General features: G+C 36.7%; 1 protein-coding gene and 1 pseudogene across 1 annotated transcript; both read right to left on the bottom strand.

The window, feature by feature from the left end:
* Positions 1-4,258: 4,258 nt before the first annotated feature.
* On the bottom strand, positions 4,259-20,275 carry RFC3 (replication factor C subunit 3). Its single transcript, XM_016118940.2, has 9 exons — positions 20,096-20,275; positions 17,652-17,789; positions 14,904-14,971; positions 13,021-13,118; positions 10,567-10,748; positions 9,485-9,621; positions 9,297-9,395; positions 5,804-5,873; positions 4,259-4,552 (listed from the first exon to the last, which is right to left on the bottom strand). Exons 1-9 carry the CDS (start codon positions 20,180-20,182, stop codon positions 4,361-4,363), a joined length of 1,071 nt encoding a protein of 356 aa, XP_015974426.1. The 5' UTR covers positions 20,183-20,275; the 3' UTR covers positions 4,259-4,360.
* Positions 20,276-21,918: 1,643 nt separating this feature from the next.
* On the bottom strand, positions 21,919-22,037 carry LOC118609644 (annotated as a pseudogene).
* Positions 22,038-27,504: the final 5,467 nt, after the last annotated feature.

The raw sequence follows: 27,504 nt of genomic DNA, 5'->3' as shown, positions 1-27,504 counted from the left end.
GAGTGATGTCTGCAACAAGGCAACTTAAGATGTCGCTTATTTTTGTCACCTCTGTTCCCAAGAAAAATTCAGCATCCATTCATAGACAGAAATGTCTTTGAGGAAGCTGTGGAATATGCCAAGGGACCAAATGCACAACTCACAAAGGAAGCAAGCAGGAGAGGAACTTATAAACTAGCCATAAAACAACTGATGATATTTAAGTCCTTACGTGTCAATAATTACTGCAAATGTAAATGGACTGAATTCTCCAATCGAAAGGCAGAGTGGCTGAATGAAAAAGGGTAAAACAAACAAACAAACAAACAACAAAACAAGACCCAACTATATATTGCCTACAAAAGGCCACTTCAGCTGTAAGGACACACAGACTGAAAGTGGATGGGTGGAAAACTCTTATCTATGCAAGTGGAAACCATAAGAGGACGTTGAGAGATTAACAGGATACTGAACTGAGAGATGCTGGACATGAACGAGCCATAGAGGGGCTAAGATAAGCTCCTCACACCTGACTGAACTGGAAAAGTGAAAAATAAGGGATACCAAGACGGGCTGCAATCTTGGATGTTCGACCCACATATAGCTCAGCAGACTTAAAGTCTCAACTTTAAGACTCCTGAGCTCAAACTCAGCCCAAATCATTGGCTGACTCCTAAACTATGCGACAGGAGGATGGCCAGATGAAAATAACAACTGAGCAGAAACATCAGCAGCTGCACAATGCAAGGAAAAAAATCACACAGTTTAAATCTAGGTAAGCTATAAAAAAAAAAAAAAAAAAAAATTAAAAAAAATCGGAAATACGAACGAGAAGCCAAAGTTGCTATATTATCCAACATTAAAGTTTTAGCCACAAATGACCAAACATGGGGGGCGGAGGGTCAGAGGGAAGTATGATGACGCACAGGGAAAAGACAGGCTATAGACTGACTCTGAGTGGGACCAGATGCTGGATTCGGGAAAGACTTCCAAGCAAATGTTATTAATATGTTCAAAGAATTAAAGAAAAAGATGCTAACGATAAAATAAATAGAAAATCACAATAGAAAAATTCAAACTATATAAAATGGAAATTGTAGAGTTAAAATGTATCGACACTAAAATGAAAAATAAATTAGATACCAGATATGAAGTGGCAGAAGAAATCAGTGAACTTGAAGATCTCTCATTCAAACTATCCAAGAACAGAGAGAAAAAAGACTGAAGAAAAATGAACAGAGTATCAGAGACCAATGGAAGAATGTCGAGCATTCTAGCATATGAGTGATAGGGCTCTCAAAATAGACAAAAGGTCAGAAATAAATTTTGAATAATGGCTGGAAACTCCCACTGATATTATAATACTAAAACTACTCATAAAATCTGATCCATGAAACTAAACAAAGAGTAAATAGTATAAGCACAAAGAGGACTACTAGACACAGCAGAGTCACATTGTTAAACGCCAAAGAAAACTAATGAAAATACTGTAACTATCAATAAGTGATGTATCGTGTGAAAGGGAACAATGGGTAAAGTTATTAGCCAGCTTCTCATCAAAAATAATAGACACCATAAGGCAATAGAATGAAATATTCAAGTACTGGGGGAAAAAATAAAAATTATAATCAACCAAGAATTCTGTAAATGAAGACAAAATAGATACAACCCAGAGAGATAAAACTAAGAGAGTTCACTGCTAACAGACTTTAGCTACAACATGTCTACCACACAAACTCTAATCAAAAGAAAGCTGGAGTGGCTATATTAATATCAGATAAAGTAAGCTAAGAACAAGGAATATTACCACAAAGAGGCATTCATAATGATAAAGGAGTCAATTCATTTGGAAGACATAACAATTCTGAACATATATGTAACTATGGGCTTCAAAATGCCTGAAAACTCAAAAGATCTGATTTACATAAATCCATAATTACGGCTGGAGATTTCAATATTCCTCAGTAAATAAGAAATCAACGATAGAGAATACATCTGGAAAATCTCAGTTATTTGGAAATTGAACAACATATTTCCAAGTAATCATTTAGCCAAAAAAAAATCAGAGGTGAAATTAGAAAATAGTTGGAACTAAACAGAAATGAAAATATAAGACACAAACATTTGTTAAAGGAAGCTAGGTCAGCATTCAGGGCAATATTTGTAATTTTAAATGCTATTAGAAAAGAATGGTCTAAACTTGATAAAAGCAAACTAAATCAAAAGTAGAATGGGATTAATAAAGAAAAAAGATAGAAAACCCATGCAACTAACTTTACAGGGACCGCTGGCTCTCTCAGACCTCGCCGGTGGAATATAAAATAGTACGATCTCTTTGGGAAACTGGCAACTTCTTCAGTGTTAAAACTTACATCTATCGTATGCCATCATTCCATTCCTATGTATTTACTCAAGAGAAATGAAAACCTATGTCCACAAAGAGGTTTATACAGAAATATTCAGAATCTTTATCCAAAATAACCAACACTCAGAAACCCAAAGGTCCGTTAACAAGTGAATGGGTTTAAAAGTACATACAAACATATACTGAGCAATAAAAATTTTTAAATTAGTGAAACATGCAATAATATAGATGAATATCAATTATAATTGAGAGAATAAAGCCTGCACAAAAGACCATACGGCATTTGACACTTTAAATTCTTGACTAGGTAATACTAACCTGTAATGACAGAAAGCAGATTACTCACTTGGGCCACAGTAGGGGTGGACTGACAGCAAAGGGATAGGAAAGGAATTTTTAGGGCGATGGAATGTTATCTTGATGTGAATTATACTAAATACATTTGTCAAAAATCAAAATGTAGACTTAAAATGTCTGTGTTATATTGCATAAATTATACTTCTTTATTTCATAGAACAGAAATACCTCTTATAGCTGTAAGATTATAATCAAATTATACATACAGACCCAATGCATATAGGAACCATTTCGTTTTCCATCAATTCTCCACCTAAACACTTCCTGCTTATAAGATCTCAAGCTTCCCACAGCACTGTTAAAATAGCTGTTGTTATTAAGTTCTTTATATGGAACTAAAAATCTAACATATCCATTAAATCTGTGTTCCCCAGAGCAGTGGTTCTCAAACTTAGGTGCACATTAGAATCACCTGGAGGGGTGGCAGAACAGAGACCACTGAGGTGCTCACCTCCATAGTCGGATTCAGTAGGTCTGGAATGAGACGGAGAGTACCTTTCTGAGTTCCCAGGTGATGCTGGTGCTGACCCAAGGATTCCACCCTGAGGACTGCTCTAAAGAAATGCAAATTATAAGGGTACTCACGCTCAAAGCACATCATCATTTGAAACACTTGTAGATAGTTACCACATTCTTTTTTTCCAAATTAAAAGTCCTAGCTTCCCCAAATATCACCTTCCTAGTTCTTTTGTTAAATATCGACATCCCTCCTAAAATGGGGGTTCCCAGGTCTGAGACAGCCAGTTGTGCTGTGACTAGTACCAAAACAAACAAACAAAAAACAAGGCAATTGTCATCTCTTTTACCCAGTTTCCCTTAAGACTAAAACAGTGTTAGGTTTTTTTCTGTGTATTGCTGTCTGCCAATTAAACATTTCCTGATTGTTTATCACAAACTGCTACAAAAGGTTTCTCCAGTATCATTATACAGGCAGTTTAACTAATTTAAAATTAAAAGCTTCTTTTACTTCACCTATTGGTGTAGTTTTTGAGTCCTGCTTTTGTTGCTCAAAATTAAAGAAACTGTTCAGAGCCTGTCATACAAACTTGTCAAGCAAACCCTCTGTTCCATGAACCAAACATCTGAATTAAAAATGTCTTGCACCAAAGGACAAATGACACACTAGTGCACTTGTTTAAAAAGTAATTTCTACAGCAACGTTCTTTCGCTTCAGCGCTATACCATGCACATTCTTCAAGTCTCCTACACTTATTTCCTACTAGCCAACCCAATGCCAAATTTGAATCCCTGAAATAAAAGTTGGATTTTGCAGTTTCAATAGAAATGGAGCCTGCAATTTTTCCATATCCACGCTATTGCATGTAAATTTCCTTCAGCAAGTGAGAGATTAAATAAAAAAAATGAAAGATTCAACATTGCAAACTTGGATAACAAATTATTAAAATAAATTAAAATCATGTTCCCGGACTCTGACATTTCTAGTTGTGTCCTTTGAAATATATACTTCGATAAAATAGGAGCGATTATTTAACTTAGAGGATAATGATTAATAATGCACAGATTACATAAAAAAAAAAAACACACACACAAATAGGACATGATTAAGTAAATTTAGTTTATTTTATCTGCAGCCCTTCCAAAATAAACTGAATGTAAATACTGATACTGGGAAATATTAGGAAGATTTACTGATAGGTGTCAGAACATCATGCCTTCCAATCCATCCTCCATGAACTTCTTATAAAGTGCCATAAATTTGGCCACAAATGCTTCCAAGTGATAAATGGCCTTGCTGCCCAGCTGCAGACGATGCTCGTAGTAAGCTGCCATCTGGGCTACTTCTCCTTTCAGCTGTCCATCGCAATTATGTAAAAGTTCTGAGAGGAGGCCCTGAAGAAAGATAACTAGTAATTAAAAAAGTAATTATTTAAAAAAACAGTAGCTAAACAAGCTTTTTTTCTCTCATTCACAAAAGACATGTGAAGTAAAATATATATATATTTTTAATTTGTAAAATCTTTAATACTTTTATATGGAATGACGATCTTCATCTGAAAGTCAAAAAATGATCTACCTTTCCTTTAATGTAAAATTGTGGTAATTATCTACCATATTCTAAATTGCAAATGTCTACTTAGATGTACGAGAGTGCACAGATATAAGTATAAAGATGTTTACTACAAAATTAATAATAATAATGTATAGACAACCTAAAGTTCCACCAAGAGTTCATGTTAAAAAATAAAAATGATATACCAAGAAATCCCATTTAACCATAAAAAGGCATAAAGTAAATCTGTACTGTCATGAAACATCACCATGCTACAAGGTAGACTGAAAACAGTGCAGAACACTATGCAGTTTGTGAAACTAAACACACATACATACATACATACACACACACACACACACACACACACTCTCTCTCTCTCTCTCTCTCTCTCTCTCTCTCTCTCTCTCTCTCGGGCTTATTTCTATATGAACAGAATAGAAGTCTGTTTAAACTGACTACCTTTATTGAATATTGAAAACGTAGACCTTCATTATTTTTTCTATTTTGGGGATCATTTAAATTTTTTCATGTAAATATAACAATATACTTTTAATAAATAGAAACAAAAACCCCTGCATTCCCTAAATCTAACAGCCAACCAATCTAGCTAGCTAGCTAGGTAGCCGCTAGTTCAACTCTAAAGCTGTGCCTTCTATTATTCCACGTAGTCCAGACTCTGCCAACTTCAACCTCATCCCCACCTGCACTGAACCTTGCTGTCGAAATACCTATTCCCCAGCCATCTACAGGGTTCCCTTCTGTTACTCCTCAGAGAAGCTATTACTGACCTTCCTTAGCCCCGTTCTCCATTACCATTTCACTTTATGTCCTTTTTAACACGTGACATTCTGAAATCCTCCTGCTTGTTTCCCATTTCGCCCCACTAAACTGTAACTTCTCTGAAGGTAGTCCCTTCCCCTGTCTTCTTCAACACTCCCCTAATGGTGCCTATCATACAGGAGAGGCTCAATGTACACCCACTGAATGAACTGGATAAAAGAGGTGACAGCGTTATCTTAGTAAATATAAAAGCCTGTAATCACCTACTCAAAGTCCAAATTTTGCTTCAAGATCTGAAATCAAGTTACCTTCATTATTATCTCAGGAGGAATACAATGAGTCAAAAGCTCATAGAGTCTTCCACGAACTTCAAGGAGTCTACAGAAAACATAATAATTATTTTGTGATAAAGAGGTAATTTTCCAAATACCTACTATGCTGTTTAACGTTATAAATTAATCCAATACAGACATTTTCTTAAATACTCTGTCATCTTAGGATACATATATAGACGCTTTTAATTTCAGTTCATTTTTCTAAAAGAAAATGTTCAGAACTCTACTGAAGTCAGACAACATTTGTATTCAGTGTTATTAGTCATATTGAAATACCATGAAAGTACCAAAGAGAAATTAAGACTTGAATACTGACAGTTGAGTTTATCTCACACCATAGATTTTAGTATACTTTAATAACATATCAAGTAACATACTTATTCTATTTTCCAAGTAGATGATACCCAGGACACCTAGAAAACAGTCATGAAAAGATTAAAGATCACTCGATTACACAAGTGACAGAAGACCATAAAGATGATCTAATAATATTATGCTACTGCCCAGACTGCAAAGTAGAAAAGCGACACGGGGCAGCAAAGCTGTCCTGTTATAAAAGGGGCAATACGAGGGGTTCTAGGTAAGCAGACCAGGCTGCCTAGGTAAACACGAACATTCCAGACTCTGAGACCTAACCCTAGACCCTTCTCATAACAAGAAGGGAAAGGAGCAAAGGAGGGAAATAGACATTTTAAAACAGTAAGAAAAAAAGTGACAACTAAAATTCTAAATATACATCAAACAAGTACCTTTATCTCTCTACATATATACTTAACCTACCATACAGGGGAAAAAATGCTGTTCTGAATCTTTACTAAAATAATACCATAGATGTTTCCACACTTCAGATTAAGCAGGGAAGTGATTATGAAAGATTTCTTAAAAGTAGAAGTTCAAACCTCTTTCCTGGATATCGAAGAGTATCAAGCTAAACCATAATAAAACTTAATAAATTTTTTTAAAAAGAACTAGCATTTTTTGAGTACCTACTGTGTGCAAGACACTAACAAATGATTTAAAACAGTCCTCACACCATCTGTGAGTGGGCGTTATCTCCGTTTTTTTAGATAAAAAAATATGGCTCAGGTAGTTTGTTACCTGACAAAGGTGAGCACAGCAGAGCCCTGACTTAAGCACAGACCTGTCATATTCCTAAGTCCAGATGTCTGACCTGGCGCTTCTCTAACCTGTTACTCTGTTTGAAGTTCACTGCAGCACATGATTTATTCCTAATACCACTGGTCTTACTGAAAAGAACTAAGTTCAGAAAAGTTAAGGTTCTACCAAAACTCATGTAGTTGAGGCAGCACTTTAATTCAGTTCTGACTCCAAAGCCCTTGATCCCTCTGGGACATGGTGGTACATCTCAAAAATAAACCTGATTATTAAAGCATAAGAAACATAAATGACAAATAGTATTAAGTTATTTTAATAATTATGCATATACCTTATTTTTGAAAAGTTGATTCGAGATATATTTAACTATACACTGTGCTGTAACTATACCATGTTATTTCATGCATGTTTACATGCATCTCATCTTAGTCTGAGTTAATTTCTAATATAACCCGGTTTCTAAAAAATGAATATACTCTATATATACTATGCTTGTGTCATCATTTCTTGGGGGTTACAACTGATAAAGAGTACAAATTCTTCTGTCAGAGAAACATGGTATTCTAGAACTGCCTCTTACTAACTGAATGTCCCTGAATAAGCAACAATCTCCCAAATATCAATTTTCTTATCTACAAAATAAAGAGTAATGATACTTTCCTCATAGATCTGTTGTATGACTTGAAATAACATAGTATAAGAACGGACATAATAATTATCCACTAAATATTAGCTGCTATTCGAATTAGAAAATTTTGAGGTCAAAAATCAGAAGCAGTCATTTGGTACTGTGTGGCAATGATCGGAATGACAGCAGCCCTTCGAGTACTTTTGGCCAGCCCCAAGGATTTCTGGAATTGAGAGAAATTTCTTGTTACGCAGTACAATGCAATCAATCCCTACAACTCATAGTCTCCACTTGAAAGAGCAGAACCTCTGCTGGAACAAGTTCGTTTATGAGCTGCCAAAACCTGTGTGGAAATTTGGAGGAAAGGGTAACCTCACCTAGAAGAATTAAGGAGCAATGATCAACTAAAGTCTTAAAAATGCATCTAATAATTGTCAAATATTCCAACATCTGTACCTAAATCTCTTAAAAGTAGGAAAGTTCTACTATTGCCACCAGTTTTTCTTCTTTAAAATCAGAAAAACAAAAAAGTCATCTTCAGTGTGGAAATATTTTATACAAGAAAAAGACCTGTAAGACATGCTGTTTGAATGTTATCTCTTTAAAGGCTGAGATTTCTTCACTGATCAACAATTTACAAAGTAGAATGTACATTTTTTTCTAAAGTCAAGGTTTCTCTTCCAAAAAGACTACTTACAATGTTTGGTGCTTTTTTAAAACTATTAATTTCTTCAGCCAAAATAACTGAATTATAGGAATTCAAAGGAACCCTTGATTAAATACCAAGTACTCATTATGCATGTCTATTCACCTTCACTTATCTGTATGATAGCCAGAAGTATATGTGATAATCCCTTTAAAGACTCTCATAAAAATTAGAATTCATCAGATATATCACTCAAGAGGAGGAGCATGGAATATTCCTCTCATGATAATGTTCACATAAACCAGGGAAGTTTACATTTTAGTGGCTGCACTGTTTGTTTTCTAAAACAATCAACTACTCTCTCTAAAGTCTAAAGATGGTTTCTAGTTCTGACAGACAATAAGGAAGGAGACTGGGTCTCAGCGAACCTAAGGAATCTTCCCCAGGCTTCCCAAAGGTAGTGGGCCTTCATTTGGAGAACAAAGCTGTCATAAATCAAACAACTAGTGGTTAAAATATTTTCATTATGTCCACTACTAAATAGATCCACAGAAATAAATGGAAATGACTGTGCACCAAATGTGCCTCCATATCCTTCCAAAATGCTGACAACATGTACACAATATTATTCTTAACAGATCCTATCATCATACCTACAAATCTGTAGAAGACTAGAAGTCTGACTCAGCCTAGTATCCTTCTAGCATTTGATGCATCAATTGCAAAGTTATATATTGTTCTTTTCAATATTAAAAACTAGACACATTATGTTATATATTAATTTTAAGTCACTTGAGAACCTAAAAGAAAAACTAAAAACTCCAAGATGTTTTAATTTGTAAGTTCCATATTTACATGTGAACAGCTTAACAGAAGCCATGATACCACACACCCACGTTTCTGAACCACTGAATTTCTAAAATTAAATTCTACCTTTTCTTTAAAAGTTGAGTTTTTAGAGTCAAGATTTAATTATTCTAAATTGCAAGGTGCTAGTATAAAACTGCCAACCTGAAACTCAGAGTATGTCCACTACCTCAATGGCCACTTTCAATGGTCACCTTTTACACCGTTACCTTTGCGGAGTCTGCTGACTGACAATAGCATTGGCGGTCTCCCTCAGATACACCTCCCAATCTGTTTCAGGGACCTCCTGATCTGCAGCAAAAGGATATCTACACAACGAAAGAAGAATATGATAAACTGAATGGAAGTGTTCTTATTTCTCAGAAAGTGTTCTGTGCTCACTGCCGCTTCCACTCACTGCTGCACTCTGCAGGCTTCGCACATGAGGAGGGCTTTTCTGAGATTCCTGCAGGACTTCTCTGCAAGTCGATGAGCCAACTGTGGAGGAAGCGTCAGGCCTTCCTTCTTGCACACAGACGATAACACATGACAAATCTACAAATAAAATAATTAACAAAAATGGGCAACCTGTCAAACAGCATATCGAGACAATTTCTGTTGATAACATCTTTATAGGCCCTTTTTTTTTAATTGTCATTATTCTACCCTGACCCACGTGCTCCTTTAGCAGGAAGCCAGGGGTAGCCCAGCTGTCAGAGAGAGCAAGGAGCTGGCCGTACAACTGGAGAAAGACCTGGTCCCAGGTCCAAGCCTGCCGCCTCCTCAGGGCAGCTGGAGCAGACACAGGGTCCCAGATCGGTCGCAAGAACAGGGCTGCCAAGCGGAGCCATGTACGCTGAATTCTGCACAACTCAAGGGGCACCTGTGGGAGCGGTGTAACCTAGTAGTCCTGCCTGCTTTATTGACCCTTTTAACTGCATTATTCCCAAAATTTTTACAAGTAAAATTTAAAATATAGGTATGTTACCACTTTGCAACTAATACAATGTCACATACTACCCCTATTTTGCAAAAAAAATGCCTCAAATATTAACAGGAAAGCTGCTTATTATGAGAATCAGTAGTTTTACTCATAGCTATTAAAAATGACAAATACACATGCCCACATATACATATATATGTTGTTTCACACTAACTCTGGTCCCCTACCTCGGGAGTAGGTATTCCCACACCATTTCCTTGCAAAATCTATTTCTTCCATACTCAAGTCTCCATCAAAGCCAATTAAATCAGGTTGAGGTAGAAGATACTAAATAACTAGCCCTTCCCTAGATTAGTAAAATTTATAATACCTACTTGTTTACAGTAAAAGATGATTTAAAATGAAGAATACTTTCTATATACTGGTATTTGGTATTTACTACTATATATATTAAATTTGTACATCTATTAATGATTCACATTCAGATCACGGCTATTCCTGAATTACTGACACACCTCACTGTGTTTTTATTAAATCAAAGACAGAACGTGACTTACATCGTCAATGCTGGGAGCAGGCACACGAACTGCCAAGCACCTACTACGAATAGGTGGTATCACTTTAGATGTAGAATTGCAACACAAGATCAATCTGCAGGTGGACATATACTTTTCCATGGTTCGGCGCAAGGCATGTTGGGCATCTTTCGTGAGTTTGTCAACCTCTGTCAATAAAACCACTGAGACGAGGAAAAACAAAACAAACTTAAACCTGAATCTCTCTCCTTCTCCTCCTCCTTGTTATTCAGAGTGAAATCCTAAATGATCCCTTAATACTACTCCCCCGTTAGGCAAGGACATATAAAAGTTGTAGGTATAATGAAAATCATTTATTTTATTTTTAAAATTCTAAATCAAACAAGCCTAAGAAACTCTATGCTAAATGAAGTTAAAGAGGTTACTCTGCTATAGAATGACTTCACTGTAGGCTTTGCTGTATTTATATGCACTAAAAATCACCAAGACATGGGTGTACTGTGCTATATTTCCCCAAAATATTTTATCCCAGAGGCACATCTGTGGAACATCTTAAAACAACATTCTAAGGAATATACTTTGGACAAAAACTGGCACAAGGGATGTAGCTGACAAGGCATAAAGCTGTCTGGTCACTTCTACAGTAAGTTTCCACCTGGCCATAATCAAGGATTGGCCTTAAAGCGTTTCAGCAATAACATGTAGGTAGTGACTGAATCCAACTGTTGTATTTTTTTTATTACATTAAATTATTTCCAGAAGAAATATGGCAGCGCTAGCATCGTTGCATTTAAATCTTTTCCATACAGACAGACAGAACTAGAGACTTTAAGACCAAAGACCCATGGACAACATTTATACCAAAACTAAGTGCCAAGTATTGCCTAGGAATCCCAAGTATGAGCGAGTGAGAACTACGTGTGAGAGGAGGTGGCCGGGATCCCCTGGGTTTCTGACAGCCTTTAGGACAGAGCCCCAAACCACCCACAGGAACCTATGGGTAAGTGTCGAGGGCCTGAGAAAAGCACCCATAAGGCTCAATCCATGGTCAAAAGCAATGGAACCCGGACACAGTAGGTATGGACAGAGAAGCAGACTGAAAATAACAAAAGGAAGTACCCTGCACAATGAGGAGCATCTCTGAAACAGAATCCAAACCGAACAGAACAGGAAAAACAGAGATGAGGTTGATCCAGAAATCTGACAAAAATGGCATCAAACAAAAGGTACTACAGACCACTGATACAAAAATAAATCAGGTAGGCAGAACACAGCAGCATATTTAAAAAATGAACACATCGTGACCAACTGAGGCTCACTCCAGAAATGCCACAATCCAGCAACTAACTGTGGGGAAACCTTAAGGCTCTCGCTTCGGTCATAAAAAGCACATCATCCTCTCTCTCTCCTATTAAACACTGTACTAGCAGACATAATTAAACAAGTATTTAAAGCCATATAAATCAGAAAAGGAAAAACACTCTATTTACATGATATGAATATATATCTGAAAAACGTGAAAGAAACAATAGGAAGACTATTATGAACAATAAGAGAATTTATTAATATAGGATATAAAGATATAAACATCACAGGTATATATGCAAACAAAGCAAATGTAAGAGAAGACTCCATTTACAGTAGCAAAAATAATTAAGTAAATATAAATTTATTTTGAAATAGACTGAGGGGAAAAGATAAATAGCCTGGAGTACACACAGGCAAATCACGAAACACTAAAATGAGCAACGAAAAAAAAAATTACTACATTTACTAAGGAAAAACAAAACACACCTTATTTTCTTTGCTTAAACTGACAAAAATTAAAAATAATTATCTGCAGCACTGACGAACATGGGTGAGAAATGGGCATTCCTCATTACTGCTGGTGGTACTATAAACCTATACCTATTTCAGATGAAGAATTTGGCAGAATATATCAAAAGCATTAAGTGTTGGCATATTTATCATTACAAAATCTTCTATAAGAATGTGTGCATATATATGCATATAAATGACGCTGGAAGGTAATGACGAAAGTGTTAAAATAATTGTCTCTGGATGGTGAAATTATAGAGGATTTTAATCTTTCTGTTGATTCAAATATGTGATAATGAACATATAACTTTGGTCCTAGAAACAGTTATTCTTCAATCCTGTAATTTATTTTACATAAAGTGTTTTTCATTATTCATCTAGTTCTAACAAATGGGTGGCGCCAACAGTCCTCTTTCTGCCAAAACTCAATTGCACTGGATTACAAACTGCTATAAGCACAGGGGTCGTGCCTCTCTTATTCACTTTTAGATGTCCCGCCCTCACTCCCCCAAAAAGTAGCATAATGCTTGGTATAGAACAGGAAGTTAATAAATATTTGCTAAATGGATGAAATTCAAACTTCCCACTATATTTGCTCTCATACTCATTGTTTACAATGTAAGGGTCTTAACAAGAAGAAATATTTTTACTACATACCTTTAAAGTCTCTTTGAGAATTTGTTTCAAGTTGCTGAGACTGTGCCACTGTTTTCAACATCTCCTGAATTACTACCCGGTCACTATTTCCAGCATCACTATGCAAGACAAAAATAATGGTAAATACACATATATAGAAACTTAACATGTAAATATACATAAATAACTTGACAGTATTATGCCCTTATTCTTTATCTATAAGAAAATGTTTAAGATTTTAAGTAGTTAAAATTTTAATTAAAATTAATAATACCTAATAACATTCACAAAACTTTGAAGTGAAATATTTTAGGGTTATTAAAAATACTAACAATATTCCAATACTCAATTACAGTTTAATTAACATCACTGAAAACACTAAATGTTTTTTTAAGTTTACTGTTATTATTTAAAAGGAGCACTAATAATTAAGTTTGTTAAACACTCTAACACTTCTCTGTACCAATTACAGTTAATACCTAGTTACAGCTAATTTCTTAATTATCTATAATTACTCAAAATATAAAACCAAATCTTTGAAACACAAATTTAATCTCCATTCCTCTTCCCCAACATCAAAATTCGAAGGTCTGAGAGAGGACAAGGCTTGACAAGTCTGCTCCCAGGACGAGCACGGAGCTGATTCCCTTAGCAAGAGAATGCGATAAGCAAATGGAGTTTAAGATAAGCTGTTGACTTACTATTGGCATTATCTATTATTTAATATCCACATTACTGCTTTAGCATTTAAGTCACGCAACTCACAAACCAACATAAGTCACCTGGTTAATTTAGGCTGAATGTCAATTTAGAACACCTGAAAAACAATCAGCTTAATCTCTAATTGACTGTTCTTGCTACAGAGGAACTCACAATGAGAAAGAGGGCAAAGCAATCAGCTTTTACATTATTCTCCCAGTCATCAAGTCTTTCTCAATTCACTACTATTATATCAATACACCTAGAGTGTCTTTTATGTTTATTTCCTAGTCCAAAACCCAAAATATTTCCCTTTTGTCTATGTAACTAACGCTTTCTCTACTTTTATGATCGAACCCTTCCCACCAACCTTATTTCTCTTAATTTTCTTTGACATACTCAGGGAAAATATCTGTGTTAGGGTTCTTTTGAGGACTAAATATAGTAATCCATTTAAAACTTCTCACTAGGTACTTTATACCAAATAATATTACCTTGTGACTCTCTTTCTTCCACCTCATTCAGTCTCAAAATAGATGTTCATTCTTGTCTCTGTGCCAGCGCTCAAAAAGGTGCCTTTGCCTGATGATGTCCTCGATTCTGTTCCCCTTCAAGAACATATCAGGCCCCAGAGAAGCCTGAAGCCTTACCCAGCTTTGCTCCCAATACAATCATTTTTACACCATTTAACTTAAGCAGCACGTATCTGCTATGACATGAGTGTTCAATGTGCCTCCAACAAGATCCTAACCTTGTTATCTCATGATAGGTAAGAAAGATGTTGGTTGGTGGACTATTATAACACCCTCTAATAAAGAAATTGAAACAAAGCAGTGGCAAAGATATGATTACCCCAAATTGCCTTGTGAAACATTCACTCCAGACATTACAAACTTTTTAGATATACTTTGCTCATCAGTTCTGAATGAGTCAACATATTTTTTAAAAAACTTACTATGCGATGCACTTCAAGTAAAGAACTGAACTCAGTAGAACAAGAAAATTTAATTATTAAAATTATTTGAACAAGGGGGACGCAGAGAGAAGGCAAAGCAGGAAAGTTCTAGGCTCTCAATTTCACACAGGGCACTGTTTTATATACTATGTTTCTACAAATGATTTTATTCCAAAACAGGGTTCTACTCTGTAAAAAGTATGAACACCACTATTCTAAAAATGCTTATTTCTATATAGTAGCAACTTACCTGGGATTAACTTCAAGGTGGTAATTGCTTGCAATAGTGCTAATTTCAATTTTCTTTTTAGATGGAGTCTGTGGACAAAGAAAACAGATATTTTTAACATTTATTTATTGGCTATTTTTCCTCTGTTCTGTGTTTCACTGTTCGTTTTAATTACATCACCAATTTATGCTTACTAACATAAAAGGTTCTACAGAACCACCATCAACATTTTAACTTCATTAACCCCGTTTTTTTCTTAGTGTGTAAACATATATGATTTTATATAAATTGCGTCATACACATTGTTTTTGTGATTACATTTTCCTCTACCTCCAGAAATCTCCAAATCATCCCATTATCAGATTATCCTTGTACACAATCTGCACATCCTTTCACAACCTTCTCCATAACACACAAAAATAAGTACACAAATATATACAGAGAACATTAGTGTTTGTTTAAAAAAAAAAAAAAAAGAGGCAATCACATATATTTCCCGCATTTTGCTTTTTTGCTTTTCCTACTTAATGCATCTAGGCAATCACTCTCAGACCATTGGTATAGGGTGTTAAAGTTGCAGATCAACCTATAACATGGATTTCTCGAAGTCAGTCATACTGGTGGGCATTTTGTTTCATGTTTTCTGCTGTCTCAAACAATTCCACAATTAACATCCTTTGTACATATGTCTCATGCACATCTCATTTCTAAGAAATAGATTCCCAATAAAGAATCTGCTGGATTGAAGGGGATGTTTTCTAAACTTTTATGTATATGTATAACCAGCCTTCTTTCCATTAAAAAATCTAACAATTCAGTTTTCTACTAGCAACGAATATTCTGCCTCAACATTCCCCATGTGCAGGTTTTACATGCCTTCGATTGTTGCCAATTTGATGAGTTTATTATACATATTATAGTATACATGAGATATATGTAAAGTAGTGTATTATATATATGATAGTACATATCCTAAAGAGCACATATAAGACTTACACTGTTTCTCCTTAACTATCAGAAATTTCAACATCTTGATGTGTTTCTCTTCTGTGACTTTTTATTCCATTTCTAACAGGTTGGCTTCCACCTTTGTCAATTTATAAAATCTTTTGTCTAACACGTTCCTTTCAAATATTTTTTGACAATCATTCATTTTTCTATTGATTTTGTGCTATCTTCATTCAAACTTTTAAAATTTATATATATCCCGATATCTATTTCTTTTCTCCTATAGCTTCCATGTTTTCTATTAAAAGGTATTCTTGACACATAGGCTATTTATAAAGTCCGAGGCATTTTATTCTAAGACTTTTAGTACCTCTCTTTAACACTTAAATCTTTACTTCATCTGGAATTCATCTTTATAAACTAGGCATCATATAGATTCAACTTTATTTTCTTCTTGGTAGATAACTTTGTTGGCATTTTGTGTTAACTTATCCTTTTCCTATTGATTTGAAATAGTCTTATTTCTGGACTACCAGTCCCACTGGTCTAATTCCTGCTCCCATTCTAGTACAGTATTATTTTGATTATAGTAGCTTTACAATATAATGTAACACTTGTTCACACAAGTCCCACTTCACAAACCTTTTTTTATAATTAGTTCAGCTAGTCTCAGAAATGTATTCTTTCACATGTACTTTAAGATAATTTCATACAATTAAAAACAAGTTGAATTTTAACTGAATTTCACTGAAATTTATCCTATAACTTGGGGGAGAAGAGACACTTTTAAATATTCAGCCACCTATTTGAAAACATGATGCATCTTTCCATTTAATAAGCTGTTTTTCTGCTTTTTTATTCGTTTTCTTCCTACAGATCCCACACCTTTTTTGTTAAATTTGTCCCTACATATTTTATAAGCAATGTATCTAAATACAAGGTATTCGACATTGCCTAAAATCTATTTATCCTTTTTCTATTAATAGCACTACTATCCATCTAGTCAGAGTACATTTTTTCAATGTCTGGTATGTACAAGACAGTATACCAGTGGCTATGAAAGATATGAAAATAAAAATGCCATGTCTTCTACATAATTAAAAACAAATAGCGTCTTGTCAAAATAGAAAACATATAAATAACTATAATAAAATATAACTATGAGGCAGAATGAAGTACTTTAAAATTATCAACTGGGTTGTAGGAGGAAAAATTAATGCTAATGGGGCTGGAGGGCACTCCGAGAGGAAGCATTCCAGCCAGACCTTCGCATGATCTCTGAGGAGAGTATGAAAGCTCGCTGCTCGGTACGAGGCTGGAAGCTCAGCCAGGGCAAGACCACGGGGACACTCAACGTCCCGGAGTTCCACGGCCCCTCTCCCAGTCAGTCAGCTGCCCAATCCTACAAGCAGCCCAATTCCACATTTAAAAATTTCCTCCAAATCCTTCCCTTTCTTTCCATACCCCTTAGTGCTCCAAGAACAATGAATTTTAAAAACTTGAGTTCTAGTTCCAGCTGAGCCGCTGGTTTCCTACATAATCTAAAATGAATCCGACCACCCTCATTTTATCTCAAATCTCCTGTTGCTCATATTTCTTCTAAAACGTAACTGACTTTGGTCTGGTTATAATAGTTTAGTCTATAAATCAGTAGCTCTCAATCTTGTGCACCAGTATTACCTGTGAAATGCTCACTTCAAATCACACACTAGAAAGAAATGTGGAATGTGGTGTGGGGGGGAGGGAGAGCGCACACAGATGAGGAGGACTGAGAATCCCTGCTATAAATATCTGGAATGGGCCTCAGAGTGAAATGCTTACTGTGATGGTCTGATGTTCAATTCTCAGCTTTTCTACTCCAACACCATAAAGTTCACGTAGAATACACATAATTCTTGTCTTTTTACCAGCACCTGACGGTCCATAAACTAGCAGATGGGGAAAATCACCACATTGCACCTGGAAAAAAAAAGATTGAGGCATTTTCCCTAATCACATAACTGTTCGCGGTAGAATTAAACTACTTTTTAAGTATCAATATTTTACATCTCTACCTATAAAACTTCAAATAAATGTGTGTGTATATGAGTATACATAAACAGATGTTTTTAAAATTAACTCTGGAATGTTGATTATTCCCTGGCATTAATTTTATATAATTATATACCTAGCATAGTAAATGTGATACAACACCATATGCTAGAAAGCAAGAACTCCCCAACCTGGCTGACTATCAGAATCTCCTAGAGAATTTCCTATAAGACTAATTGATAACTGGACCCCATCCATAAGATTATGAATCAATAACTGAGATTAATGCCTGTCTTCTACAGTCCCTTTGATAAGAATTGAGTGCATTTGGTTTATTTGGGAGGTAAAGGAAAATTCTACAGATAATTCTGCAAGGACAGGAAGACAAAATGTGTTATCAATTTAAATACCACTCTGGGCACCTGGACTTCGATCCTGCTGGGGATACTCTCTCGAAGCCAGTGTTAAAATACACCACAGCATTAACCCAGTCAAGGGGTGCGGAGGCTGGAGTCTGATAAGCCATTTCTCAACAATCCTTTGTTGAAGCCTGACTGGGAAAGCGGATGGTGAGAGAGGAGGGCATTATGTCAGCAAGAGAAAGCCTTCGGCAAGTGCAAAGACAGAGATTTAGAAAGTTGTCTATGCACAGTTGCAAGAACAAAGGGGTGGAGTAGGGCACTGGCAGTGCTGCGCTGCAGTGCAAGTGTGTGTGTGAGTTCAGGAAGTTTCTCAGGTGAGTCTGATGATCAGCCCTTTTTAGGAATCAGTAATACGAAGGCTGTAAAGATGATGAGAGCCCGTCTGCATCCCAGGTGTATCTCGTGGAGCATAAGTTCTTTCATTAAAGAAAAAAAATGAAATAAGCACCTTAACGAAAGTGCTTATTACTGTAAATTTTAACACTTTGTACACTCATCTATCTCTGGCACTGAGAAAACGTCTCAAGGAAAGGAACTATTCACCTAATGCAGTGCATGGAAAATTGTATGTGCTTCACAAATATTTGCTGCCTTTCTTTAAAACTTCAAACCAAAATTAAATCTTTTATAGTTGTAGTAAGTCCCAGAGTCGACAGCAAACAGGCAAACATTTGTTAAAAGCAAATCTATTAACATATAATATTAATATATTATTGTCCAAAACATGTATTCCAAATTCCATTTTGAAAAAAGTCATTGAAAGTAAAGTAAAATGTATCCTATGTCTAAGAAAATTGAAGTGAAAGGTATTGTGAGAAAATGCAATTTGTCTAAGTGAAGTGTATATTTGTAATAGATTTATTTTACATTAGCGTAGATGGAATACCAATAATGAAAGAGGAAAACAAAGCACCTATCTCGCAACACTATCAACTTTTGTAAAGACTTTCATATAAAAGGATGGAATTCCTTTTTTATTATTTTTCATTTTAAAAAAGTACTTAAAAGTACATATAGTTCTGAAAATGGTGGGTAATGGAAGACCGGAGTACTGAGCAAAAACACCTCCATCAGCACATGGGACTTTTAGGTCCTTAAAAGGAGTCCATAAACGGCTTCCATAGACGTTAGATTTTTCTCAAGACCCTTCTTCCCTCTCCATTCTCTACAAAATTCAATTGGCTTTTCATACAACATTGCCATTAGCCACTTTTAGGATCTACAACACAAAAAAAGCCATCAGGATGGAGGGAAAAATTCTTCCGTAAAGAATTAAACTCAAGAAAAACCTAATACAACCGATTTTAGAATGAGAAGTTAATAAATTCGATATCCTATTTGTAAATGATAACGACACCAGAAAACTTTAAGTGTGTGAAAAAGTCAGATGATGTCCCTTCTCTACTCAAAGCCCTCCGATGGCTTCCCATCCCACTTTATAGGATTCACTGGCCCTGCACCCAGCGCTGGCCCGCTATTACTCAGCGACACCGGCCTCCCCGAGACTCCCGTAACAGGCTGTGCACAGTCCTGCCTCAGGGATCCCGCACTCGCTATTCCCGCTGCCCGTTTCACTCCGTCCAAATTTATCGAGGGCTTTCTCACTTTAAGTCTTGGCTCAGATAACAATTCTTAGCGGGCTTTTTTCCTTCTTTACGAGCACAACCCCGCCCACACACTCTTCCCCCTTCCCTGCAGCGTCCGTCACCTTCTAAAGCGACAGGGGCACGCACCCCCGCCCCCGGGGGCGCGACCGCCGCTCTTCCCGCCTCCCCCCGCCCCCTGCTCTCCGCGCCGCGTCCGCAGACTCACCAGGTTGCGCAGCTGGGCCGCCTGCTCCTTGTGATAGTCCAGCCGGCCCAAGGAGCAGGGCCGGTATTTGTCCACCCAGAGGCTCATGTCAGCTCGAGCTCCCGGGATCCGACGCTTGAAAGTCCCGCGCGCGCGGGCCCGGCACCCAGACGCGAAGACACGGCTTCCCGCGAGCGCCAAATCTCGCGACGTCACTACCGGTCGCGACGTAAACAACTTACGGCGGCGAAGACTAAGGGAGCCTAGAGCGGACAGAATTAGCCGCCGCGTCGGTGCCACGTAGTTATTAATGGTCATTGTTTTATCTAGTCATTTCCCCTTTGTTCTCGCCCGGCGTGATAGTCCAGGAACTGTTTGGCAAAATTGGAAATTTGGCTCCGATACGTTAGTCATATCTCCGGGTGCCTCAAGAAGCCACTGTCCTCGATTCATTTCTTCCTTCTATTATTCATTCATACGTTCTACAGAAACCTGCAAAATATTTACTGTGTGGAGCTTTGTTCTTGACACTAGAATTTTACGGTTTGGGGCTTTCTCACTTGGCAGGCACCCGCTAAAGCTTTATTGAAAAAATAGCTAAAAATGAAATCTAGTCTTTACTATCCCTACCTCCATTTCTCAAGGTTCTTAGGGTTGAAAGTAAACGCACCTAAAGGTCATGAAAACTGCAGAAATTTTACCTACAGGAGAGAAGATGTAAGGTGAACAAACTGTTCTAAGTCCATAATGTTTGGAAGAACTGATTAAAATGAGAAAAGTGTAAAACCCTTGGGAAAATATTTTGTATATCTAGCCTATTAAAACTTTCATTTTGCCCCTCAAACTGCTCCTCTCAAATGCACTTTTCTGGTTGTACATAATGTTATCTACTTATTCAATTTATGCTTTTAGTTTACATATCGTTCAGAATCCTAATGCCTGTCATTTGAAAGGTCGCACAGGACAGGAATTAATTTTTAGGTATCTTTAATAAACTTCTATCAATGTGCCCTCTCTTATTTATTAAACACTTATTTTACTCTTTTATGAATCGTCTTACTTCTGTAAATGTTAGTTATTCTTGTGAGATATTATTGTGCACAATTAATAACACTACCAAGTATAAGATATGATCCATGTCCTCAAGAAACTTTCCAAATCAAGCCTGAGATGCTTCTACTTCAGGGCCTTTGCACTTACTATTTCCTCTTCCTGGACAATTTTTGTTCAAATGTCAACAGAGCTGAGTCTTTTGCTTCCTTCAAAGTCATCTCTTCAGTGAGATTTTCCTAACTACCTTATTTAACACTACAAAACTCTCCACACTCTCTATACTCCTCTCCTTTTGAATTGGGATGAAGAGAAAGTGTTTGAAATTAGAAGGTAAAGGAAATCAGAATTAAGGGTATTGAAGCATCATCTACCTGGATATTGGAATCATGGTAAATATAATGGAAATAATTACTCAGAGGAAGAAAATGAACCATGTGCTGCAATGAACAGTGAATTGACAGAAGTAACCGTGAACGTAACAGACAACGGCGAGAAGGGGTGGGTAGTAGATCGTGGAATCTAAAGACATGTGTTTTCAAAGTTGCCAGAGGTTCTAAGGAAGGAGAAATGGTGTGGGGAGACAACACACAGAGAGACACTGAGCTCACATAGGGTCGTCATATTTCACAAAAATACAGTAGGCCCGATTTAATTTGAATTTCAGATACCTTTTTATTTTATTTATTTATTTATTTTTATTTTCTTTCTTTATTTTTTAGGGGAAGCAACCCTTGGTTGACCTCACAGATTGTGAAGACCTTGTAAGCTTACAATCTCTTATTTATTGTTTACACCTACAGTACTTGGTCTTCTTAGGTGGTCTCCCATCCAACTACTAACCAGGCCCGACCCTGCTTAGCTTCCGAGATCAGACGGGATAGAGCTTGTTCAGGGTGGCATGGCCATAGACCAGATAATTTTTTAGTATTATTAATGACTACTGCAAGTATCACATGGGCATACTTATACAAAAATAATAATTATTATTATTATTTATCTAAAATTAAAATCTAATTGAGAGTCCTGTATTTTATCTGGCAATCCTACTCCAGACCCTTGAATATATGAGATGTAAGAAATGGCTGCAGTGGAAATAAGATCCTCATGGGAGAGCCGGAGCATGAAAGAAGTCTTCGAAAAGAGGTTATGAATAAAGACAGTGGCCAGCACACTACAGTTCCAATAATTCAATGACTCCTGTTACTCAGCTCTAAAATGACGTTGATGAAACAAAACCTGCTTTACATGGCTCATTTGAAGATTAAGTGAGATCATGTAAATATCAATCACAAAGAAGTCACTCAAAAATTAGTGGTTATATTTTATTGAGAAGAAACATATTCACAGTGATATAGGATAAGCGGGCATGAATACTGTATGGAGATAATAAGAACACACTAAGGTAAAATCTGCACTGAGCTTATCTGAACAAAAGTGGTAAAGCTGTCAACTTGTACCTGTCACTGAGAGCTACCAATCGAACTTTCCAAAGGCCCTCAAGATGAAGGATTGTGTTACCTGGAGTTTTCTCCTCCTTACCCTTGGCACTTTATCCCAGTGCACCTCTCTGTGGCAATCCTGTAGTTGTTCTTGACAGAATCAGGAGTAAGTTCCTTCTACAGGTTCAACCTAATTTTAGTTCTTTAAAGAGATCTAATGAGGCAGGTGTATCACGATCTAAGAAGCCTAGGGTACATGCCATTTTACTTCCTTTAAAAATATGTGCTTACTGAATGACCTCTAGTACCACAGTAAATTTTGTTCTAATTTTATTTTTGTTTTTAATACAAAAATTGTTTCTCTTCTAAATGTATATTTTCCTTTCCTTATGGGAAACCTACTGATTACATTGCAATGGAAAAGGAGGGCCTCTGAAATAAAGTATTGAAAAAACAAAGGCAAACTACAGCTATGGCACACTACAACATATATTTTTTTAGTCACATGAGGCACTCTTGCTTATAACTTAAGTGTCCTAGATAGACTTCGGCACCTGTCGGGTGTGAACTGGCACTGCTGGTATCCCTGGCTCTGAGGAGCGTCTCGGGATGGCAGGTGTTGGTAGTGAACAACGGGGATTCGAGTGCCATAAATTAGAGGGCTTGAAGGGTCTTCTTCCACTACTCTCTGAGCCATGGGATCATGCAACGACACCCAACCAAACAGGAGTCCGAGCACAGGATTCAGACCCGTGCCTGGATGAAAGCACTGGAGAGTCAGAGCAGCTGACACCATATGGTGCTTTTATATTCTAAGTCTTGTTATTTATGTTTTTATACATATGCATATCTGTGTATCCACAGTCCCGATCAAGACATGGAACATTTCCACCACCCTGGGAAGCTCCCTCATGCCCCTTCCTATTCAATACGTTCCCGCAGTAGCTGCAACTATAAATTCTATCATCGTATATTATTTTCTCAACTCTTAATCTTCATATGAATGAAATTGTACAGCATATTGTCTTTTGTGTCTGACTTATTTTTCTCCTTATATATCTGCAATATTCATCCATTTGTTATATGTAGCAATAGGTTTTTCCTTTGTATTACTGTGCGGTACTCCATTGTATTAATATCAGGGCAGGCTTCGTGGGAATGTCACCAACCCAGTGCCACTATAGCTTCCTGCTTGGTTTAATGTTCTGCTCTTGCCATCTCTAAAGTCTTAACAATTTCTTAACAAGACACCTGCATTTTCATTCTGCACTAGATCCTGTAAACGATGATGCCAGTCATGATCAATATATCTCGATTTATTTATTTCGTACTATTGATGGACATTTGAGCGTCTCCATGTTTAGCTAGAAATAATTACATTGCTGAGCAGTCCTGTACATGTTTTTGAGATATGTCCTAATTTTCTTGGGCTCTATACACCTAGGCATGACATTCCCAGGTGGCGAGGGTAGACATATACACAGCCTCAGTAGATACCAACAAGAGTTTTCAAAAATATTTGCATTAATTTACACACCCATCAGCAAAGACTGGAAGTTACACATTTCACATACTCCCCCACCCACCAGCCTCTTTACTTTTTTTATTGTGGTAAAATATACATAATGTAAAATTTACCATTTGAGCCATTTTTAAGCATACATAGTTCAGCAGCATTAAGTACATTCACCCTGTTGTGCAACCATCACCACCATCCATCTCTAGAACTTCATCTTCCTAACCTGGAACTCTGCACCTGTTTTAAAAGGATGCTCTCCATGCCGGTAACCCCCAAGCCCTGACAACCACCATTCTACTTTCCATTCTCCATGAATTTGACTATTCTAGGTACCTCGTTTAAGTGGAATAATATAATATGTGTCCTTTTGTGCTTGGTTTATTTCACTTACTGTATGTCTCTAAGGTTTATCCATGTTGTAGCATGTATCAGATTTCCATTCCTTTTCAAGGCTGAATAATATTGCATTGTAGGTTATACCATATAACTTGTTTATCCATTTATTCATCGACATTTTGTTTGTTTCCATCTTTTGGCTTTTGTGAATGATACTGCTAGGAACATTGGTGTACAAACACCTGTTCAAGCCCTTGCTTTCAGTTCTTTAAGGTACATACCCAGAAATGGAATGGTTGTATCATATTGTAATTCTACGTATAAGTTTTGGAGTAACCACCATATTAGTTTCCATGGCAGCTGTACCATTTTCCATTCCCATCAGCGATGCACAAGGGTTTCTATTTCTCCACATCTTCACCAACCAAGAAGCCTTTATCATTTTAGCCATTATTGTAGATTTGCATAGGAATCTCGTTATGGTTTTAATTACCCTAATAATGATATTGATCTTCTTATCATGTGCCTATTGGTAATCAGAATATAGTTTTGTAAAGTGCCTATTCAAGTCTTTTTGCCATTTTTTTATTTGATTGTCTTTTTCTTATTGGTGTGTTTCTTTTAAAACATACATATTGTAAATATCTCTTTCCTATGTGTAGTTTGTCTTTGAACTCTCTTAAAGTTTCTTTTGATGAACGAAAGTCCTTTATTTAATGCACTCTCATGCATACTGTTTTAAAAAATTGTTGCCTACTCCAAAGTTATAGAGATGTCCTCCTGTGGGTTTTTTTTTAAAAAAAGCTTTATTGTTTTGTTCTCACATTTAGATTTTAAATCCATTGGAATTGATTTTTTTTGTATGATACGTGACCTAAGGGTCAGGAGACCTTTTTATTCCATGTGGAGATCCAGTTACACCAGCACAATTTATTGAAAAGACTGCAATTCAGGGTCGCCTTTTCATAAACCAGGTGACTACGTGTTTATGTATTCTGAACTCTCCATTCTGCTCCATGGGTCTGTTGTCTATCCAAGCACAGACACCACACTGTCTCGATTATTACACCTTTATAATAGGTCTTGATTTCTGGTAGTCTGATTCTTTTTGTTCCTTTTATTAAAGGTTGCTTTTGCCAGTCTTCATCCTCTGCACTTTTATACAATTGTTAGAATCAGCTTATCAATCTTACAAAAATTTTGACTGAGATTCTGTTTGGAATTGCTAGTTATATGTATGTAAGTGCGTATGTGAACATTTTGGATTTCATCTTGTTGATTTTAGAAACAATAAAATATGAATAGTTCCACTTGAGTATAGTAAAAATCTGTCACCTAATTTACTCAAACCTTTCTATGTACAGCTGAAATTTCAAAAGTGAAAAAGCACTTTTTTCTGCCTAATTTAACTGCGTTATATATATATATATATATATATATATATATATATATATATATATATAACATATCTTCAATTGACCTTGCTACCTTCTTGAAAGGCAATATATTAAAACTGAAAATAGTCAGTCACGGATGTTAAAAGGAAGAATTTATTTTACATGAAATAGCATTAAAAACCAATTACGATTTTAAAAACACGAAATACAATTAAATGTTTGATATAAAAAAACAACAGATCTTTATTCTTTGAGGCTCAGTAGCTCTTGTCACTGATATTACTTCATCTCAATGCTGTCAAAGTGATTGATCTGTGGACTCTGAAAGAGGGACCTTGAAGGCTGAGACCCCACAGTGGAGCAGAGGATGAGGACGTTCCAGGGCCTGGTGTAGTGAAGTCCTAGGCAGCAGTGACAGCGTAAGCTTGCGAATGACCAGTTCTGGCTGGAGCAGGAGGACGACTGTCCCCTGAAGATGAAACTGACATCTGATGTGCTCACACATACCAGACGACACTGACGCATATGCCATTGAGTTTGGGGACAACTTAGCAAAAGGTACCTCAAAGACCAAGCCAAAGAGAAAACAAGACGATTACTAACATCAGGGCACACAACAATCACATAAAACATAAAACAAATATATGGTATCTAAGTAAGAAAATGTTACAACGTTGTAACATGTGGCTCCACTGTGAGTTACATTTACAAAATAAAAATAATGAAAACACCGTACACTTACCTAACCTGAAATTATGATATGAATGCACTGGGAAGACAAGGGAAGAGGAATCGTGTCTGGGCAAGAGAGGAATGAAATGAGATGGATAAAACCTCATTTCCCATAGTAGGGAATCAATAGCTACATTTTCAAAATCAAGAAAAAGCAGGATTAGTTTGTCATTAAGAAATATGGATTTAATACACACACACACACACACACACACACACACACACACACAGTTGAAAGTGTTTTCTCTGAGAGCAGAAATGAAACGAGGGGCCGAGGCCAGGGAAAGAGGATGCTATTTTTCATAAGTCTTGTGGAACCTTTTGACTTTTTTTACTATGTACTTTAATAAAAGTAAAAATTAAGTAAACAACAAAACGATTAATACAAAGCGAAACCCAAAGAATATACTGACCTCTACTGCCACACAGACTAAAGTCATTTATTTCAATAATAGTTTTAAATGGGATTTCTAGGGAGACCTTCCCCCCAGTCAGGTAGGTCAGGAAAGGTTTCTTTGAAAGAGTAACTCTTAGAACAAAGCTAAAGCAGTGGCGTTGGCCAGGAAGGGCCAAGGAGAGTGTATTTCGGATGAAGGACCAAACCCTGCAGACGCCCTGAGCGGGGACTTGCTGGGCTCCTGCTGACTAACTTGCTGGGACCTAGAGGAGTAAACATGGAGGAGAAAGGGCCAGACGTGCGAGGAGGTGGGACAGGCCAGTAGAGAGACTATGCTGGGCGGACCCCAGGTTTCAATCAGGAAGTTTTGGTCTATATCTTGAGCCTTTTCTGGTTACTTCGCAGGTACTATACCAGGAGTGATCTGGTTCTTCCCAAGTTCAACATCAGCAGCTCTAAAACCTGAGCAGTTTTCCCTGGGGTCGGGCTTGGTGATGAAGGGAAAGCTCTCTGCTAGGAGTGAGGGTGTGGCTCCACGGTGACTACAGCTGTGTCCC

This window comes from Rousettus aegyptiacus, unplaced genomic scaffold (assembly GCF_014176215.1).
Source record: "Rousettus aegyptiacus isolate mRouAeg1 unplaced genomic scaffold, mRouAeg1.p scaffold_m13_p_11, whole genome shotgun sequence".
In the NCBI taxonomy this organism is placed as follows: domain Eukaryota; kingdom Metazoa; phylum Chordata; class Mammalia; order Chiroptera; family Pteropodidae; genus Rousettus; species Rousettus aegyptiacus.
The sequence above is the reverse complement of the archived record's forward strand: the minus strand, read 5'-3'. Positions and strand labels throughout refer to the sequence as shown.

Bases quoted from the DNA above. Each gene is read 5' to 3' on its own strand.
- RFC3 (XM_016118940.2), bottom strand. From the start codon at position 20,182: ATGAGCCTCTGGGTGGACAAATACCGGCCCTGCTCCTTGGGCCGGCTG. The intron at 5,874-9,296 runs GTAACGGTGTAA...TGTTTTCTGTAG, and splicing joins AGTCAGCAGACTCCGCAAAG to ACTCCTTGAAGTTCGTGGAA. The intron at 4,553-5,803 runs GTAACTTGATTT...ATCTTTCTTCAG, and splicing joins CTCCTGAGATAATAATGAAG to GGCCTCCTCTCAGAACTTTT.